General features: G+C 47.7%; 1 protein-coding gene across 3 annotated transcripts in view; it reads right to left on the bottom strand.

The window, feature by feature from the left end:
* The window catches only part of map3k15 (mitogen-activated protein kinase kinase kinase 15), a 272,382-nt gene that overhangs the window by 104,918 nt on the left and 147,936 nt on the right, over positions 1-19,528 (bottom strand). For all 3 annotated transcript variants that reach the window (XM_086006303.1, XM_086006302.1, XM_086006304.1), the window contains 3 exons: positions 19,153-19,312; positions 14,451-14,601; positions 9,723-9,830 (listed from right to left, as the gene is read on the bottom strand). In XM_086006303.1, the coding sequence (XP_085862429.1) occupies positions 9,723-9,830; positions 14,451-14,601; positions 19,153-19,312 (419 nt within the window). The remainder of the gene's footprint in view (positions 1-9,722; positions 9,831-14,450; positions 14,602-19,152; positions 19,313-19,528) is intronic.

Here is a 19,528-nt window from a genome sequence, read left to right as displayed (position 1 = left end):
TTTTGATAGTAAGAAATCATGACACGTCTAAAATTCATGCACATTCTCCAGTCTAATGTACCTATCACCCATCGATTCACATCCTCTAAATATGGTGTGGAGATGCCGGTGTTGGACTGGGGTGGACAAATGTAAGAAATCACACAACACCAGGTTATAGTCCAACAGCTTTATTTGAAATCACAAGCTTTCGGAGCGCTGCTCCTTCGTCAAACATAGCTTATATAGTCAGAGAATAATGTCAGATGTTTACAGGTAATCTTTCTAACTGCCATTTATCACACCTCGGCAGAGAGATAATCACAGTAATCAAAGGTGTAAATGGTGTCCAAACAGGTCAGTCAGGAAAACATTACATCAAAGAACAATGAGGTGGGGTCACAAGGGGTCAAATGTTGCAGATGCTGGGGTCTATATGAAAAACAAAAAAACAGACAAAAAACATTTTTTTTGCTGGAAATCACAGCAGGTCCGGCCGCATCTGTGTGGAGAGAACAAGCCAACGACGACTTGAGTCTGGATGACCCTACGTCAGGTGGGGTTACATGTAGCGTGACATGAACCCAAGATCCCGATTGAGGCCGTCCTTATGGGTGCGGAACTTGGCTATCAGTTTCTGCTCGGCGATTTTGCGTTGTCGTGTGTCTCGAAGGCCGCCTTGGAGAATGCTTACCCGAAGATCGGAGGCTGAATGTCCTTGACTGCTGAAGTGTTCCCTGACTGGGAGGGAACACTCCTGCCTGGTGATTGTTGCGCGGTGTCGGTTCATCCGTTGTTGCAGTGTCTGCATGGTCTCGCCGATGTACCATGCTCCGGGGCATCCTTTCCTGCAACGTATGAGGTAGACAATGTTGGCCGAGTCACATGAGTATGTACCATGTACCTGGTGGGTGGTGTCTTCACGTGTGATGATGGTATCTGTGTTGATGATCTGGCATGTCTTGCAGAGGTTGCTGTGGCAGGGCTGTGTGGTGTCGTGGTCGCTGTTCTCCTGAAAGCTGGGTAATTTGCTGCGAACGATGGTCTGTTTGAGGTTAGGCGGCTGTTTGAAGGCGAGTAGTGGAGGCGTGGGGATGGCCTTAGCAAGGTGTTCGTCGTCATCGATGACATGTTGAAGGCTGCGAAGAACATGGCGTAGTTTCTCCGCTCCGGGGAAGTACTGGACGACGAAGGGTACTCTGTTGGTTGTGTCCCGTGTTTGTCTCCTGAGGAGGTCTATGCGATTTTTCGCTGTGGCCCGTCGGAACTGTCGATCGATGAGTCGAGCGTCATATCCCATTCTTACGAGGGCATCGTTCAGCGTCTGTAGGTGTCCATCGCGTTCCTCCTTGTCTGAGCAGATCCTGTGTATTCGCAGGGCTTGTCCATAGGGGATGGCTTCTTTAACGTGGTTAGGGTAGAAGCTGAAGAAGTGGAGCATCGTGAGGTTGTCCGTGGGCTTGCGGTAGAGTGAAGTGCTGAGGTGTCCGTCTTTGATGGAGATTCGTGTGTCCAAGAATGAAACCGATTCTGAGGAGTAGTCCATGGTGAGTTTGATGGTGGGATGGAACTTGTTGATGTTATCGTGTAGTCTTTTCAGTGATTCTTCACCGTGGGTCCATAGGAAGAAAATGTTGTCGATGTATCTGGTGTATAGCGTTGATTGGAGGTCCTGTGCAGCGAAGAAGTCTTGCTCGAACTTGTGCATGAAGATGTTAGCGTATTGGGGTGCGAATTTGGTCCCCATGGCTGTTCCGTATGTTTGGGTAAAGAACTGGTTGTCGAAGGTGAAGACATTGTGGTCAAGGATGAAGCGGATGAGTTGTAGGATGGCGTCTGGAGATTGGCTGTTGTTGGTGTTGAGTACTGAGGCTGTCGCAGCGATGCCATCATTGTGGGGGATACTGGTGTAGAGTGCCAAGACGTCCATCGTGGCGAGGAGTGTTCCTGGTTCAACTGGTCCGTGGGTGCTGAGTTTTTGTAAGAAGTCTGTAGTGTCACGACAGAAACTGGGGGTTCCCTGTACGATGGGTTTCAGGATGCCCTTGACGTATCTAGAGAGGTTCTCACACAGGGTTCCGTTGCCTGATACGATAGGATGTCCGGGTGTGTTGGCTTTGTGTATCTTTGGGAGGCAGTAGAAGTCTCCCACGCTGGGAGTACGTGGGATGAGAGCGCGTAGGATGCTTTGAAGGTCTGGATCGAAGGTCTTGATCAGTCTGTTGAGTTGGCGGGTGTGTTCTTTGGTCGGATCTGCGGGTAACTGTCTGTAGTGTTCCTGGTTGTCCAGTTGTCGGTATGCTTCTTTGCAATAGTCCATTCTGTTCAGTATGACGATGGCTCCTCCTTTACAGAGTTTCTACATCAAGTTTCTACAGAGATGCAAAAAAGCAGACAAGATCCCGAAAGGACTACCGATCACGAACCCACTCAAGTCGACCTACAACACAGACTACGCTGAGAGACTCTGCCGTCGTACCTCTTGCAGACTCCTCAACCATCTCGTACACCAGCTCTACAGCAGACGCCGCAACCTCGAAACTGAGATGGAGTCCATGTTCTCAGCCTGTGCTCAGGACACAGCAGACCAGCTACGAGACACCGCCAAACAGACGAGGCAACGGAACTACGCTGCCTACATGCACACCAAGAACAGGAAGCTTGAGAAACTCGGCATCACCAGCAGCAGCAACCAAGCCTCCCCCAGTACCACGGTTGAAACCACAGGGAAGTCCATCATCAACCTGTCCGACCACACCCTTTAACCAGATGAAATTGAAGTTCTCAGCCGAGGGCTCAATTTCTGCCCCACCACCAAAATGGACCCCATCGGTCTCGCGGCAGACACAAAGGAATTCATCAGGAGAATGAGGCTCCGGGAATTCTTCCACAAATCCCAAGATGTCAGCAGCGAACCCAATGAGACAATCAATGATCTGGACCAGCAGACAGAGGGATCCGCAGTGCAGCAACCGAAGAAGAAAGAGTCAAATTGGACCCCTCCGGAGGGTCGCTGCCCTAAGCTTGACATGTATGCTCAAGCTGTCTGGAGATGCATCAACGCCAGATGCATCAGCCGCACTCACAAGACAGTCCAGAATGTTACCCGAGCACAACGCAACGCCATCCACACGCTCAAGACCAACCGCAACATCGTCATCAAACCAGCAGACAAAGGAGGAGCCATCATCATACAGAACAGAACGGACTATTGTAAAGAAGCATACTGACAACTGGACAACCAGGAATACTACAGACAGTTACCCGCAGGTCCGACCAAAGAACACACCCGCCAACTCAACAGACTAATCAAGACCTTCGATCCAGACCTTCAAAGCATCCTACGCGCTCTCATCCCACGTACTCCCCGCGTGGGAGACTTCTACTGCCTCCCAAAGATACACAAAGCCAACACACCAGGACATCCTATCGTATCAGGCAATGGAACCCTGTGTGAGAACCTCTCTGGATACGTCGAGGGCATCCTGAAACCCATCGTACAGGGAACCCCCAGCTTCTGTCGTGACACTACAGACTTCTTACAGAAACTCAGCACCCACGGACCAGTTGAACCAAGAACACTCCTCGCCACGATGGACGTCTTGGCACTCTACACCAGTATCCCCCACGATGACGGCATCGCTGCGACAGCCTCAGTACTCAACACCAACAACAGCCAATCTCCAGACGCCATCCTACAACTCATCCGCTTCATCCTTGACCACAATGTCATCACCTTCGACAACTAGTTCTTTACCCAAACACACGGAACAGCCATGGGGACCAAATTCGCACCCCAATACGCCAACATCTTCATGCACAAGTTCGAGCAAGACTTCTTCGCTGCACAGGACCTCCAACCAACGCTATACACCAGATACATCGACGACATTTTCTTCCTATGGACCCACGGTGAAGAATCACTGAAAAGACTACACGATAACATCAACAAGTTCCATCCCACCATCAAACTCACCATGGACAACTCCTCAGAATTGGTTTCATTCTTGGACACACAAATCTCCATCAAAGACGGACACCTCAGCACTTCACTCTACCGCAAGCCCACGGACAACCTCACGATGCTCCACTTCTCCAGCTTCCACCCTAACCATGTTAAAGAAGCCATCCCCTATGGACAAGCCCTGCGAATACACAGGATCTGCTCAGACGAGGAGGAACACGATGGACACCTACAGACGCTGAAAGATGCCCTCGTAAGAACGGGATATGACGCTCGACTCGTCGATCAACAGTTCCGACGGGCCACAGCGAAAAATCGCATAGACCTCCTCAGAAGACAAACACGGGACATAACCAACAGAGTACCCTTCGTCATCCAGTACTTCCCCGGAGCAGAGAAACTACGCCATGTTCTTCGCAGCCTTCAACATGTCATCGATGACAACGAACACCTCGCTAAGGCCATCCCCACGCCTCCACTACTCGCCTTCAAACAGCCGCCTAACCTCAAACAGACCATCGTTCGCAGCAAATTACCCAGCTTTCAGGAGAACAGCGACCACAACACCACACAGCGCTGCCACAGCAACCTCTGCAAGACATGCCAGATCATCAACACAGATACCATCATCACACGTGAGGACACCACCCACCAGGTACATGGTACATACTCATGTGACTCGGCCAACATTGTCTACCTCATACGTTGCAGGAAAGGATGCCCCGGAGCATGGTACATCGGCGAGACCATGCAGACACTGCGACAACGGATGAACCGACACCGCGCAACAATCGCCAGGCAGGAGTGTTCCCTCCCAGTCAGGGAACACTTCAGCAGTCAAGGACATTCAGCCTCCGATCTTCGGGTAAGCATTCTCCAAGGCGGCCTACGAGACACACGACAACGGAAAATCGTCGAGCAGAAACTGATAGCCAAGTTCCGCACTCATGCGGACAGCCTCAACCGGGATCTTGGGTTCATGTCACGCTACATGTAACCCCACCTGATGTAGGGTCATCCAGACTCGAGTCGTCATTGGCTTGTTCTCTCCACACAGATGCGGCCGGACCTGCTGTGATTTCCAGCAAAAAAATATTTTTTTGTCTGTTTTTTTGTTTTTCATACAGACCCCAGCATCTGCAACATTTGACCCCTTGTGACCCCACCTCATTGTTCTTTGATGTAATGTTTTCCTGACTGACCTGTTTGGACACCATTTACACCTTTGATTGCTGTGATTATCTCTCTGCCGAGGTGTGATAAATGGCAGTTAGAAAGATTACCTGTAATCATCTGATATTATTCTCTGACTATATAAGCTGTGTTTTTATGCATCTCTCCACTTCGCCTGACGAAGGAGCAGCGCTCCGAAAGCTTGTGATTTCAAATAAAGCTGTTGGACTATAACCTGTTGTTGTGTGATTTCTTACATTACTCCTCTAAATACACAGCTAAATGTTGACGATTTGCTTACTCTCAACCGAGTGTCTTTTGTAAGTCTCACTATCAAGTCCAGTGTGTGTGTGCTGTAATTTGGATAAGGTGTGAATCCAGTATGATAGAGACACCAAGACTGGCGGGTTGGCTATGTTGAGGACAGGAGGACATGTATTTGTCACTTAGCACCTCTGGTATGAGCAATAGCTGAACCAATAATGTTTATCTTCTGTAGAAATGCATATAGTTCCAATATGATTGCATGTGCGTGTGACATTGCCACTGATAACAACCTTAACATAAGAACACAAGAAATAGGAGCAGGAGTAGGCCATTTGGTCCTTCGAGCCTGCTCCACCATTCAAGGAGATTATGGCTGATCTTCTACCTCATCTCCACTATCCCCATATCCCTTGATTCCCTTAATATTCAAAAATCTATTGATCTCTCTCTTGAATATACTCAACGACTGAGCCTCCACAGCCCTCTGGGGTAGAGAATTCCAAAGATTCACCACCCTCTGAGTGAAGAAATTTCTCCTCATCGCAATCCTAAATGGCCGACCCCTTATCCTGAGACTGTGACCCCTGGTTCTAGACTCCCCAGCCAGGGGAAACATCCTCCCTGCATCTACCCTGCCAAGTCCTGTAAGAATTTTGTATGTTTCAATGAGATCACCTCTCATTCTTCTAAACTCTAGTGAATATAGGCCTAGTCTACTCAATCTCTCCTCATAGGACAATCCACCCATCCCAGGAACCAGTCTGGTGAACCTTCGTTGCATTCCCACTATGGCAAAAATATCCTTCCTTAGGTAAGGAGACCAAAACTGTACACAATACTCCAGGTGTGGTCTCACCAGGGCCCTATATAATTGCAGTAAGATGTCTTTACTCTTATACTCAAATCCTCTTGTAATAAAGGCCAACATACCATTTGCTTTCCTAATTGCTTGCTGTACCTGCATGTTAACTTTCAGTGATTCGTGTACAAGGACACCCAGGTCCCTCTGAACACCAACATTTCCCAATCTCTCACCCTTTAAAAAATACTCTGCTTTTCTACTTTTCCTACCAAAGTGGATAACTTCACATTTCTCCGCATTATATTCATCTTGCTTATGTGAACAGCGATCAATGAACTGAAAAAACTCCTGTTTGAATTTCTGAGAATTCCGATTTTTGGGCTGAGTGTTTCAATTCTTTAGGCATTCATCTCCTCTTTTTTCTAGGTTAACAACCATAGCACTGCTAACAAGTAAAGCTTATTAGCTTGCAACAGGCATCAGTGCTGCCTGTGTGGTATAATAAATGACTCATTTTTTGGTAAAACAGACTTTCAAGTCTGGTACCGAGTGAACACACGAACACACAAAAAAGAATGATGGGGAATGGCCAGCTAGTCCATCAGCCTTTAAAAGTAAGAAACCATGACAAATGGGAGAGCCATGCCTAAAATGCTGAATGTTCTCCAGTTCAATGTATCTATCACCCACCCATTCATCTTCCTCACACAGTGTCCTGGGTCTGGGTGTGACAAAAAAAACCTCAGCCCAATTTAGGAAAAAAACTCTGAGAAGTTCCTCAATGACTCCCAAAGGTGATCAAATAAGTTCCAGGAGAACATGGTGAGTGGGAGACACATCCCCCCCACCAATACCCCTATATTCTATAAGTAGTTTTGCCGGCCAGACTCAGGAACGCCTCCAGCTCCCTTTTGAGTGTTTGTTGCAAATCCGCACAAGCTGCCAACTCGTTCCCTAGGTCGATGACCCTCTGCCAAAAGAAGAACCTGCTGGTATTTAATCTAGTTCTATGCTTACGTAACCTACACTCATGTCCCCTGCTCCTCCCTAATCTTTCCAACTCAAATAGCCTATCCACCTAGACCAAATCTAGCCCTTTCATTATTTTAAACATCGAAGTGAGTCATCTTGAGTTTGGATGTTTAGTTTAATTCAGGCACATAAACGGCCACAACTGATCTTATAATCCTCAGAACAAATAAGTGGATAAAGCACCTGTGGGTCATATCTGAATGGGTACAACCTCGACCTAGAACTGGGACCACAACCTGATTGTATGGCAGACTACAACTATGTGTGACTCACCCCTGGAGCATATTGCAGAGCCTTTCCCAACCTGTCTAGGCAGCAAACCTTTAAGAGCCTGAAGGCCCCCTCGCTAACCAATCTTATAGAGGCATGTGAAGAGATCGCAAAGTCTCTGTTTGAAGAATGGACTCAGTCGAGAACATTTTTGTGGACTTTATGGGATTTTTCTGAGGGTGTTTTCCCTGTGGTGGGATCGCCCTGTGCAGATGCGTGGGGGACTGGTTTGTTAAAACTCCAGAGAATGCATGGCAGTTGGCTGTGACAAAGGAACTGTCAGTCATCCAGGATGTATGGGTTCGCCCGACAATCCTGGAAAAAGGAAGGGGGCCATTGAACTTGAACTTATTAGAAAGCCACTCTAATATGCAAAAGCACTTCTCACCTCCATCTCAGAAGAGAAGCAGAACAATGAACCCACTGGCCTCGGCCAGCCGAAGAGGAGCCAGTTTTTCCCAACACAAAGACCGAAAGATATGTCCCAGACTTAGGGCCATTAATCCAATCACGGAATACTCATGGGTCCGATGATGACCCATCACTGATTAAGCACCGGAGTGCTTAGAAACAAAAGGATTTTAAAGATTGGCGGGAAAGATAGGGGTAACCAGACTCCTATAAAGATAGATTCTTTTCCACCATTCTCTCTCTCTCTCACTCTCCCGCTCCACCAAGATCGACCTAACAAGAAGTAGCAGAGGAAGAAGCCGCTGAGCGAAGCGATCGAGACCGACCGTGTGTGGTGGTAAGCATGGTCTCGAGTGTCCCAAGCCGGTAACCAGATAGCCCAGGCAAGCTGGGTGAGCTGTAAGGGCTCAGAGTTTTTCTCAGAAGTGAAGTTTTTGGGCTATTCCGAGGGTGGGAGCTTTGTTTGGTTCAGCCAAGCGAAGGGGCTTATGTGACTGGGTAATTCGTTGGTAGGGGTGGAATTAGAGTCCACCATAGCAACAAGGGAATTACTGCTTGTTATAGTCCCCAGTTGTGTACTGTATGTATGTTGTTTGTAACTTGGATTTTATTCTCCACAGAGACAGTGATTTCGTTTAGTGGTGCATGTTTTAGCCAGTGTATGTTAGACCAAATAAATATAAGTTCGATTTTTCACCGAAGCATTCCTGTCCGTGACTTATTCCATTTACACTCTGAATAATAATTCCCGGGTATAGAACTTTCGTAAGGTGGGGGCGATTCAAACCGTCTGTCTAGCAATTGGGCTAGGATCAAAACCGCTTACACATGAGACTCATTCAAGTGATCCTCTGCTGCTGTTTGCCTCTTAGTGGGGCCATTATGGATGGGAACAGGCGGTCGGCTTTTTTTACCCAGAAGCCATCTGTTGATGTGAGGGGGATTTTCTTTCAGAGCTCACAAAGCAACACAAACACCACTGACTGCCTCTTGGACCTTAGGAAAGCCAGCAACCCCATAAAACTGAACAGTCCTATCTTGCTGCTGCCTTGCCACGATACCGAAACTTGGAGCATGAAGTTATTTGTCACGGTTATACACCGGAACTGTGCTGATAATGGTGACAAAATTCACCACTTAATGTTTGCTTCATTTCTCAATTCTCTGTCCTCCTCTCCTGAAGACACTAGTTCATGCTAGTTCCAGGGGTACCAACAACCCTTCAATACCTTAGCCAAATGGCCACCCTTCACGTCTGAACTTAGATGATGATTTTTCACAAGCTATTTGATCAAGGGCGGGTGGGGAACGGTCATGATGGCCAAGCCTAATCCTTTCATTACATAACATGTTCTCCTCTTGCTGCATAGCAGTAACATTCCTAATATGAGTTAGTACGCAAATTATCCACTGATGTGACAGCCTAGAGGAGCTATGCACGTGATGCACCTATAAACTGGGGAAGGGGTCTGCTATTTGTTTGAGGCCCTGGTTTCTCATGTTGAAAACCCTGGCTGATTTTTCCTCCCTGCTTAAGCTGGGGTGCTGAGGCCAACGTTCATTCCTGCAATGCTGCCTTGGCTGAAATCAGATAACTGAACCTTGGATTTCCTTGGTCTGTTAGTCTCACAACATGATATACAATTAGCCACTGAGTCACCAAGGCAATTCCAAGCACACGCTGTTTAAACACAGATATATAAATTGAACAAATAATGATTGCATTGCTTCATTTTAAAAGGGGACATGAGCCAGACAATTGGCAAACAAGAATCCAAAGTACATTGTGACGGAGATGGTAGGACTGACGTCTCCCAATCTTACCACTTCCTCTGATGAGACATGCCATATGGAGACTGTTTTCTCATCTGCCTCACTATTTATTGATATGTAGGATGGCTGGTAGACGTTGGTTGGCTCTAGAATCAAAACCTAAAACAAAACAGAGGGATCGTTACCCAGTAACAGTAAACAAAGCAGTGATGGTTGTTCAACGCTTCCACATCATTGGTTAAAATTGCACTGTGTGCATCAAGAGGACATTTGTATGAAATTCTTTGTCTGTTATTATTTTAATAAAGGCATTAATCTTAAAATAGTGGATCCATAGGAATTTCATACAACCCCTCCCCGTGCCCCTACCAGTATGGCACAGCATCATTTCAACTCAAAAGGTATATTTCAAATTATTGCTTTCACCAAATACTTTCTTTTGCTTCAAGATGAACAAAGTGTGATAAGGCTGTAGTAAAAATGAATGCAAGTGCTAAATAAAAAGTTAAAGCAACATATCCAAGAGTGATTGCAATAAAACATTATAAAGATGTTTGGTTTATTCATGTAGCTTAACAATTGAGTTGGGCTGTGGCTCTATTTGTGGGTTTATATTACATCAAGGGGAATGGTTGAATATTTAAAGATTGTCATTTGAATCCTGAGATTGTAACAGCTTAAAATTCACTTCAATGCAACTATTACTCTCTATAATACACAGCAGTTATGGTATTTGTGTAATTAGGATTAAGTATAGTACTTTAATGCTAATTGTAGTTTTGGAAAGTGACACTGTCAGTATGTGTTTGCTATTTAATATATTTCTAAGCGATGCTGGGATTTTGGGATTTAAAAAAAATATAATCTGGAATTTGGTCCTCAAATCTTAAACGCAAAGCTAAGATTTCAATCTTAAAAGGGCTGTACCCAAGTCAAAAGTCAAGTAGTTCTTAGCTATGCTTCTGAGTGTAGCTTTAGCCCTATTTGACAGATGCAGACAGCTGTCATTCTTTGAACAATACTATTTCTGTATTATATCTTTTTATGTATATCCCTGCTAAACCGAATATTGTAAATTTAATTGAACGTTGTTTAGCTGAGATTATTCTTGAAAGGGGTCCTTCCTCTTTGTGGAATAAAAAGGTATTACACAAATACTGTCTAGGGATACCTACATTTTTCTGTAGGGTACCCACAGAGAATACCTTATTCTGAGCTAAGGACAAACTAGTGTACAATTAGACTGGTTGGCCTGGAATTTCCTCTTCTGCCACAGTGGCAATGGGTCGTCAGCACAGCAGGACTTCCACCCAATCCCTGCCTGCAACTCCAACCCATTTCCAGAGGTCAGGGTAGCTTCCATGTGGAGGGTGGGTATCAGAACCATTTACAGCACCATTTACTGGGCTTCCCATTTCGATGGGGAGCGGGCAGTGCCTTGCCACAGCGGAACATGGCTAGCAGCGCCAGCTGAAGACTTAAAAAATGTGAAGAAGTCTTAAAACTTTTCAATGTGCCGCTTTGACTTGTCAAAGTTGCTGTTTTAAAATTGAACCCTCCCAGCCTCCCTGCAGCCCACAGTAACGCTAGACGCCTAATGATCCAAAGGCGTTCATGAATGAAAAGTAAGTTGGACGACATATGTTCTTTATTAACATGACATTCGAATCCGCCCAGAAAAACATCATCCAGCATATTCAGCAGCCACCATCACTTCTGGAGGACGATCCCAGAAGTGGTAGTGACTGGTAGGAAGCCAGCAGGCAGAATCCACGACTGATCTCCCTTCTCCGCCTGCCCTGGCACCATCCAAAATCAGGTGATGAAGCAGAAGAAAATCTAGCCCATTGATCCATAGGATAGCCTGTCATCTAACACGAATCCAAATGCAGATAAAGTATTCAAAAATAGAAGTGGATCAATTCCTGATTCAGGCCTGGTGTCAATGGAGAAGAGAGATGAGAGTGGTCTGAAGAAGACCTGTACATGGATGTAAATGATGGCATGAGCTAAATGCCTTTAACTTTTTCTTATTTCTGCCTTCTTATGAACTATGAAGTTACAGAATTTAAAGGGCATAATCTTGAATGTCAATGACATCTTAATAAAACATTAGGGGTGAAAAATTCATATACTTACCGCCACCTGTTAGCGCCAGCGATTCTTGAAAAAATGGCGGCAGCCGCTCTTGCGCCAGCTGGAGGCGGTCCCCACGGCGGCCGCCATATTCGTGGGCCCCTTTGTGCTGCCGGTAACCGGCAGTGCCCTGTAAAAAAGGTGGTGGCGTGGAGACATCAGTCGGCGTGCAACACCGACTTGACGTTACCTACGCGAGCGTCGACCCTAGCGCTCAATTCAGCGCTGGGTCCTAAGCACGCCAGGTTAACCTGCCGTGCAAAGCAGGCTGACAGACGTTGACAGGGGCGATATCTGCAGCTGTTAAAGGGACATCAATCAGGTAAGTTTGAATGGAAGGGTTTGGCCTTGGTTTTTTGGATTTTATTGAAGTGGTGGCTTGCTGTAATATATGTGAAAAGTTTTTAAGTGTTTTGGGAATGCTGCTGGATGCTTGCAAGGGCTCGGATGGTAAGTGAACGCCTTTGAGAAGACAGAACATGCTGCGACTACTCAGCAGGTCACGCTACATCCGTGGAGTTCACATCTCAGGTCGGAATGCTGCCTAACCAACTGAGTATTTGCAGCATCTTATGCTGTCATTTCACAGTTACAGCATCCGCTTGCAGAGAGAAGGAAGAGGAGGAATCAGACGGAAGGATGCATCCCAGACAGCCCCTTTGTGGCCGGGGTGTCCAGGATGGAACCATCCACCTGCGGTCCCGGCTGCCTCTTCTTGTTGACCCACTAGCTGGGCAGACTGCATTTTTAGGTGTGGGTGAAATGAAGAAGACACAAGGGTGGAACTGTGCTGATGGGAGGGCGGGAAACCTAGAGGTGTATGCCAGAAGGGCGTTAATGTACAAGGATACCCGCATCTTGTATCGTTTCAGCCCCGCCGCTGGCCAAGGGCTCAGCCATGTCCCTGCCTAGAATGGTCTGCACTGTCTCCACCAAGGGGGTGAGGTGATGCTAGGAATGGGAGATGTGCCCCGTCATTGGTGCAGATTGTTGGTAGGTGAGTGATTGGGGGTTGTTTATTGAGCAGTGTGTGAGGCTAGTGGTGCAGTTGGTAGGTGACGGCTTTTGAAGATGCATTCACTGACCTTGACCAGTGGTCTGAGGTCATGAAGCTTCTTTGGGCTCTGGAGCCAGGTGGTGGGGGCGACACTGCTGGCAGTGACGGCCTTGGTAATAATAATTCAACTTTATTGTCATTGTACAATTACAATGAAATGTGATCTTGCAAGCTCCCATGAGTCCAGTACAAATAACATTAACATTAAACGTAAATAGCACCGTCCTGGGAGAAGCAAAGCCGCTGCGTCTGTGCGCGCCGCCATTCCATTTCCACCATTCCTCCTGCCCGACAATCTTCAGCCCGACGCCCGGGCCTGCTCACCAGCCGCCCCTCCTGGGGCTCCTTCCGTGACCTTCTCACCAACCGCCCCTCCTCGGGGCTCCTTCCGTGACCTTCTGCACCTGGTCTTCCCTGATGGTCACCCCTCCAGGTACTAACCAGGCCTGGCTCTGCTTAGCTTCCAAGCCTTGCCAGTGACCCTGTCCCTAGGCCCCCTACGTTGTTTTTTCTGGAGGGCCTCCTGGCCCCTGTGGGTAGAGGGCCAGTCTTGCAGTGTTGATCCCCTGCATAAAGCTGGAGTGCTGCATGCGAGACCCTGAGTGTCCCCTTCCCTGGCTTGCTGAGCCATTTGTGTTAGTGCTGAGGCAGTTTTCCCATTTGTTCAGTTTAGAAAGGTAATTCAGCTTTAAGAGCTGAATAATTACATTTGGAATTTCTTTTAAATATTTGTAAAAAGACAGAAAGGGCTGAAAAATGTATTGAATCAGTGCATTTTATTTTGTCTTGCTTCAATGTGCATGGTCCCTTTAAATGTCAGGGCTCCTCGCTGCCCACAATGCATTGCGAGCTCCACAGCCTCGCACACAGACGCTCGGGGAAGCAGCAACGCCGCACCAGGGCTACAAATTGGTCCCAGATCCCTCGTGCAACACCACCAGGACGGCATTGCACCTAAGGTTAGCGCTGTGCCACCTACCTCCATGGCCCTCACACCAATTTAGGTCAGTTAGCTTGAGCAGAGCACAGTCCAGGTATTTCCCCATAGGAATGGAAAACCTGAATGATCGCGCATCTCCAAGCAGTTGCGAAAGGCTATTAGGCACAGCCGGTAAAGCAGTTCAGCCCTCGGTTCTCTACTTGAGGGTCTGATGCTAAATGTGAGGAGACCTAAAAAAGGGAGGGTGGGAAAAGTTGAAATAGCAAATCAAAAACAAAATAAAAAGTTAGCTGGGGGGGGGGGTGCGGGTGGGGTTGAATGTTTAGGAAACTCTGGGTCTGTGTTTGGTCATTCCAATTGACTTCAGTGTCTTCAAGTTATGGAGGGGATATAAGGGTGCTCGTTCCTGATTGCTGTCCAGTGTCTACTTCTGGAAACTGTGCAGATGTGGATGTCAGATGATAAATGAGTCAGTCTCCCAAGGGTTGATCACCATACCAATACTCCCAGCCTAGGCTCACACGCCATTAATGGGGATGTGGAAGAGGTATTGAAGGGCTGCTAACATCGATAATACCAAACTTCAGATAGAATCCCCACCCTCAGGGCAGGAGAAAATTGGAGAAAGACAGAAAAGATCTCATACGGGGAAACGTAGTCCACTGGTACTGGTCTTGGTTGCTTCCACGATGATGTCCATCCAGAAGTTGAGACATTCCTGTTTTGGGGAATGATCAGTGCTGATCTTCTGGAATTGCTGCAGTAACATCAGGTTCTGAACTACTGACCTCAAATACCTGAAAAAAAGCAGAAGAGGCAGCTCAGCATTTACATTCCAACTGTTCTTTCAATGTTGTGTGATAAAGGTCAATGGGGGGAAATATTCAGTCAGTTTGCGCCTCCCGTTAGCGCCTTAAGAGGGCGCTAATGTGGCGCAAAGCAACTAGCGCCCGTGCGTGGTGATGTTTGCGCCGTTCATGAAATTAACTAAATATTTTGCGGCGGCGCTAAACACTACCGCCACAATCTCCTGCGCCCGCAGATCGTGACGTCAGTCAAGCGTGCAACGCCCCGGACCGGATATTGAGTGGCGCCCCCTGTCTTACTGCCTGCCGCTAGCAACGACAGGTTGAGGGGAGCGTTTTGCAGTCGGGAAGGGACTGGGGGAGCGCTATTTAAAGGCAACTGCTTCCTGCCCTTTTTTTGTCGGCGAAATTTTTTCACCACGCATTCTGAGTGAGAGCGAGAGACTGCAGGAGATATTCAAAGCTGTGTTGAGGAGTTTTGGGTATTGAGCAGCACTTTGCAGGTTCTTTTTTATTTGATCTTCCTTGCATCGATTTAGGAGAGACTATGGGGGCTGCACTCTGAGCTCTTTCCCGGGCCTCTCCATTGTTCTTTCAACAGATTTGGTGTACAGGCCTAGATTCAAGGCTGCAATGAGCAGGGTGTGGATGGAGAGCAAGATCGACCCTCCCCTTTAAGAACTGGCCGACGACAGTGTGTCTGTGTTCCATTGCTGACTGACGTCACATGAGCTTTGCCAGCGCTTTGAGTTAGCGCCTTGCTCCTCGGCGTTAGTGCCTTAAGACAGGTGTGCAGTGCCTGATTTAGTGTTCCAATCACCTCCAGAGGCGATAGAAGCCAAGTTTGCAGTCGGAGGCGATAATTAGCGCCAGGCGCTAAACTTTGTGCCCGGCCGATAATCGCGCCCCAATCGGGGCGATACTGAATTTCTCCCCCAACTTAAGGTACCTGCTGCATTTTTAGTGAGTCTCGCCATTTTGAAAATTAAGGTTGCAATTACCTTTGGAAACACTCAGCAGGTCAGGCAGCATCTGCGAGGAGAGAAACAGAACTATTGGGCTGGATTTTGTCAATGGGGAGCTTTTGGAGGCGGGACTCCCACTTGTTGGGTTTTAGTCCCGCCTCCATTGACTTGTGGCCAATCCACGCTACTTTCCCTTGATTGACCTTGTTAAGCCCGCTCAGCGGGCTCAGCAGGCCAATTAAGAGAAAGCCAGTTACAGGTGATGTCAGCGAGTGCCGTTTCATCTGTCAAGAGCTTTTGACACATGAATTGTCATCGTTTGACAGCTCTGTGAAGCTGTCAAACACTGACAATCTGTCTTCTAAGTTGTGTCTTTACTCAAGACTCTATTAGAAAGCCCTCCTGACCAGAAAGCAGAAGGCTGCAGCTTTTGACAGTTCAGCGGCCATTCTGCTTTCTGTGCCGGTGAGCTGAGGGACTCCTGAGACCTGAAGGGAGGAAGCCTGCAGGAAGAAGTAAAGGTAAGTAAAACTTATTAAAACACTTTACACACACCTCACACACTTACCTCTGCACACATGCACCCATTACTCACCTGCACACCGGACATCTCGGCCCCTCCGACCCCCGCAGACCGACGGCCCGCCTCGCTGACCCTGGTGAGGTTCGGAGCCGTCGGGAAGCCCATACTTCAGGGCTCAAAATAGGGATTAGCCAAAAAACTGCCTGTTAACTACCTGTTACCAGGCAGTTAATTGGCATTAATCCCCTTCCCGCCTCGAGGAGACAGGACCGCCGCGGCGTGGGTCGGCTACCCACCTCCTGGCAAGATGGCATGGAGGCGGGTTGGGACCCGCCCCCAAATTCTGCCATTTTCTCGGCAGTCCAGCCTCCAAACCCGCCTCCTCAGGGCTGGCAAAATCCAGCCCATTAACTCTGTTTCTCTCTCCATAGATGCTGCCTGAGTATTTCCACCATTTTCTAATTTTATTTCAAATTTCCAGCACCTACAGTGTTTTGTTTTTGCTGTAATTATCTTTAGTAATTAAACTTTAAAATCACCTTCTAGCTTCACTTACTTATCTTGCTTTTTTCTTTGGAGAATTTTTTTTTAAGCAGTGAGTGTTGATGTTACTGTCAGATAATGAGGATCTGGAAGAGCTCAGAGAGGGCAGAATTCCTGGGGATGAATATATCTTGGCAGCTTTCAGCAATTCTGGCATAAAGATGAAGGATTATTTGCATCTGATCACACACAATCTGGAAATCCAATGAGTGGATACTGCTTCCTCATAAAAAAAGATGAGAGGGTTAAGAATAGGAGCTTGCAATGGTACATGGGAACCATCTATTGCGCTCTCACTTTGGGAAACCCAGCAATGTAATAAAAACTGGATGGCCCTATCACGCTGCTGCCTTGATGTCATACCAAACTGGAGCAATTCCCCAGTTTGCCCAGTTACCCGACGAATACAGACCCGGTGATATTGAACCTTGTGGCTGCTTTGAAATGAGTGCAGTCATTATTTTCACAGCCACAGGTAGAACTGTCCAGACAGGTGATCATGGCCACACCTCTACGTGCAGTAGCTGGCACAGCTCCTCATCTCTCATGTAGAGCTCCTCATTGAGATCTTCTTCAGATCGGTATGGCCTGCAAATTCTTAGAGGTGCATCCTCCTCAAATGCTGTTCCAATCTCTTTTCCTCCATCCTGTACTTCTCCTCTTCCGTCATTAAAATTGCAAACCAGGGAATGCCCATTGGGACCCCCACACCTGATGCTCAGAAGCTCTCAGTGCGGATGAGGGGCAAAAATATCCAAAAGTGGTCTTCCGTGTCCTTCGGCTGTCAGAGGTAGGTCTAACTCCATTTCAGGTGCGAGGCAAAAAAAAAAAATCCACTTCAGGCGCTCTTTTATAGCAAACACTTCTCAAAGTTTCTTTCACAAGACCATGGGGGAAAAATATGGTTGCTTTGTGCCTCCCGTTAGCGCCCCGCGGGAGGTTAGCGGCGGCGGTATCCATTAGCGCCCTGCAGCGCTGCACCACCGGTATGTCCGACGGGGCCAGGGGGGCCGACCTGCGGCCGGGGCGACGCTAATTAAAGGTGAGGTGCTGGGCGGCCATTTTTGTTGCTGGCCGCCTGCCAGCACCTGCCCCCGTTGCCGCCCCCCCGGCCTCCTCTTCAGCACCCCCTGCGGAGCGCTGGCTGCGCTCCGTGAGCCTGCTACTTCTCTCGAGTGCCGGGCTCTTTTGCCGGCACTCCGATCCCTGGTGGCCCAGCTGGGCCCCGGGCCGCGCTGCGCAAGGCCCCTCCCCTTTAAGTAGGGGAGGAAGGCCTGCAATACCGCGGCGCGATGTGCCGCAGCGCCACGTAGCACCGCGATATTCCCTCGCAGCGCCCCAAGAGGGAGGCGGGGCGCTTCCAGTAGCGCCCTGCTTCCCTCTCGGGGCGCTTCCGATGAATTTCGGACGCGGGGACACTAATTTTTTCAGAGCGCTAAAAGTAGCGCCCCGGTGAAGTTAGCGCCCCAAAGGGGGCGCAACTCAATTTTTTCCCTCCAAAGGTCTTCTGCTAATCTTAGCTGATGCTAGCAACAGGTATGCCTCTTCTAAATATTTTTTTAATTAGCCTTAATGCAATGGAAGTGGGTGTCACAGGTACTGGGCATTCCCACACTGGTCATTCTCTTTTTAATATATTATATTAAGCTCCCAGCAGCACTGATGGGTACTGCAGCACCGGCATTACAAGGCAGAAACTTAGTGCCCTAGAATCCATGTCTCACCACTATCAGCAAAACTCTCACACTGAGCAATTGTCAATGATTAGGAGTAAGAATCACTTAATTTGGCTGTAACTTATTGCGATACATGTTGCTCTTAAATTCAAATACAGCCGCATTTGTTTGAAGCGGTTTGCGAGCTGTGCCAATCTCATTGATCACAAAGGTTTTGCAGAATATTTTCCCAGCATTAACAACCCTGTCGTTCTGATCTCCAAAACACATTGGGGTCATTTTGATTTTGTGTGATGATGTAAAACGGGTGGTATCGAACCGTCTGCCCGTTTTACATCTTCCTGATTCTCACTTTCATTGAAGTCAATGGGAACAACAATGGGGAGAGATGTAAAACGGCTGTTGATTCGCTATCACCCGTTTTACACGATCGCCACGAAAATCACGATCTACCCCCGTCGTCTTGCTGCATGAATCAACACGCACCATTTATACTTTAATACATTCTTCAGACTAGCCCTATTGCCATGGTCATATTGGGGGGAATTTTAACTTTGGGCAATAGTGTAAAATGGCAAGTATCGAGTTAGCCGCCCATTATAAACCCCTGCCCGACTTTCCGTACCATTGATTTCAATGGGAAATAAAATCGGGCATGGTGTATACAGGCGGCTAAACCAACAGCGCCCATTTTACACTGTTGCCTGAAGTTAAAATGACCCCCATTGTGTTCTGAAGTGGGTCAGACTCAAACTCCGACACCCAACTTACTCAGCCGCAGCTTATTCAGGTACATGGCGTAACAATGAACAAACACCGAATACCTCAATCTTACCAGAAAGGGGACTTGAGTTTAAAGAGTTTCTCAGCTGCTTGCACGGCCTTGTTGATGTCCTTGGCTAACATGCTGACCGTGAAGAAGTGGCCCACGTCATAGTAGTTGTTCATTTTGTCCAGATTTCCTTTTCTACCCAGCAGACTGTTCAGTCGCACACCTGTTCAAGGGGTGAATTGATAGACGTCAGCAACAGACACATCAGCACGAGAAGGGCAGCAAGAGTCCTTCCTGCTGTCACTTGTACCCTGGTGTGGGAGGCTGTCTCTGCCAAAGGGTGCCATTTATGCTTCATTATTTCTATGTGTTGGATGTTCATGGTTACAGGGCTTTACAATATAAATGAAGGAGCTCTCCAGTTGGCTCAGTGGGTAAA

The sequence above is a fragment of the Somniosus microcephalus genome, chromosome 14 (assembly GCF_052327205.1).
Source record: "Somniosus microcephalus isolate GS21.2 chromosome 14, FLI_Smic_1.0, whole genome shotgun sequence".
In the NCBI taxonomy this organism is placed as follows: Eukaryota; Metazoa; Chordata; class Chondrichthyes; order Squaliformes; family Somniosidae; genus Somniosus; species Somniosus microcephalus.
The sequence above is the reverse complement of the archived record's forward strand: the minus strand, read 5'-3'. Positions and strand labels throughout refer to the sequence as shown.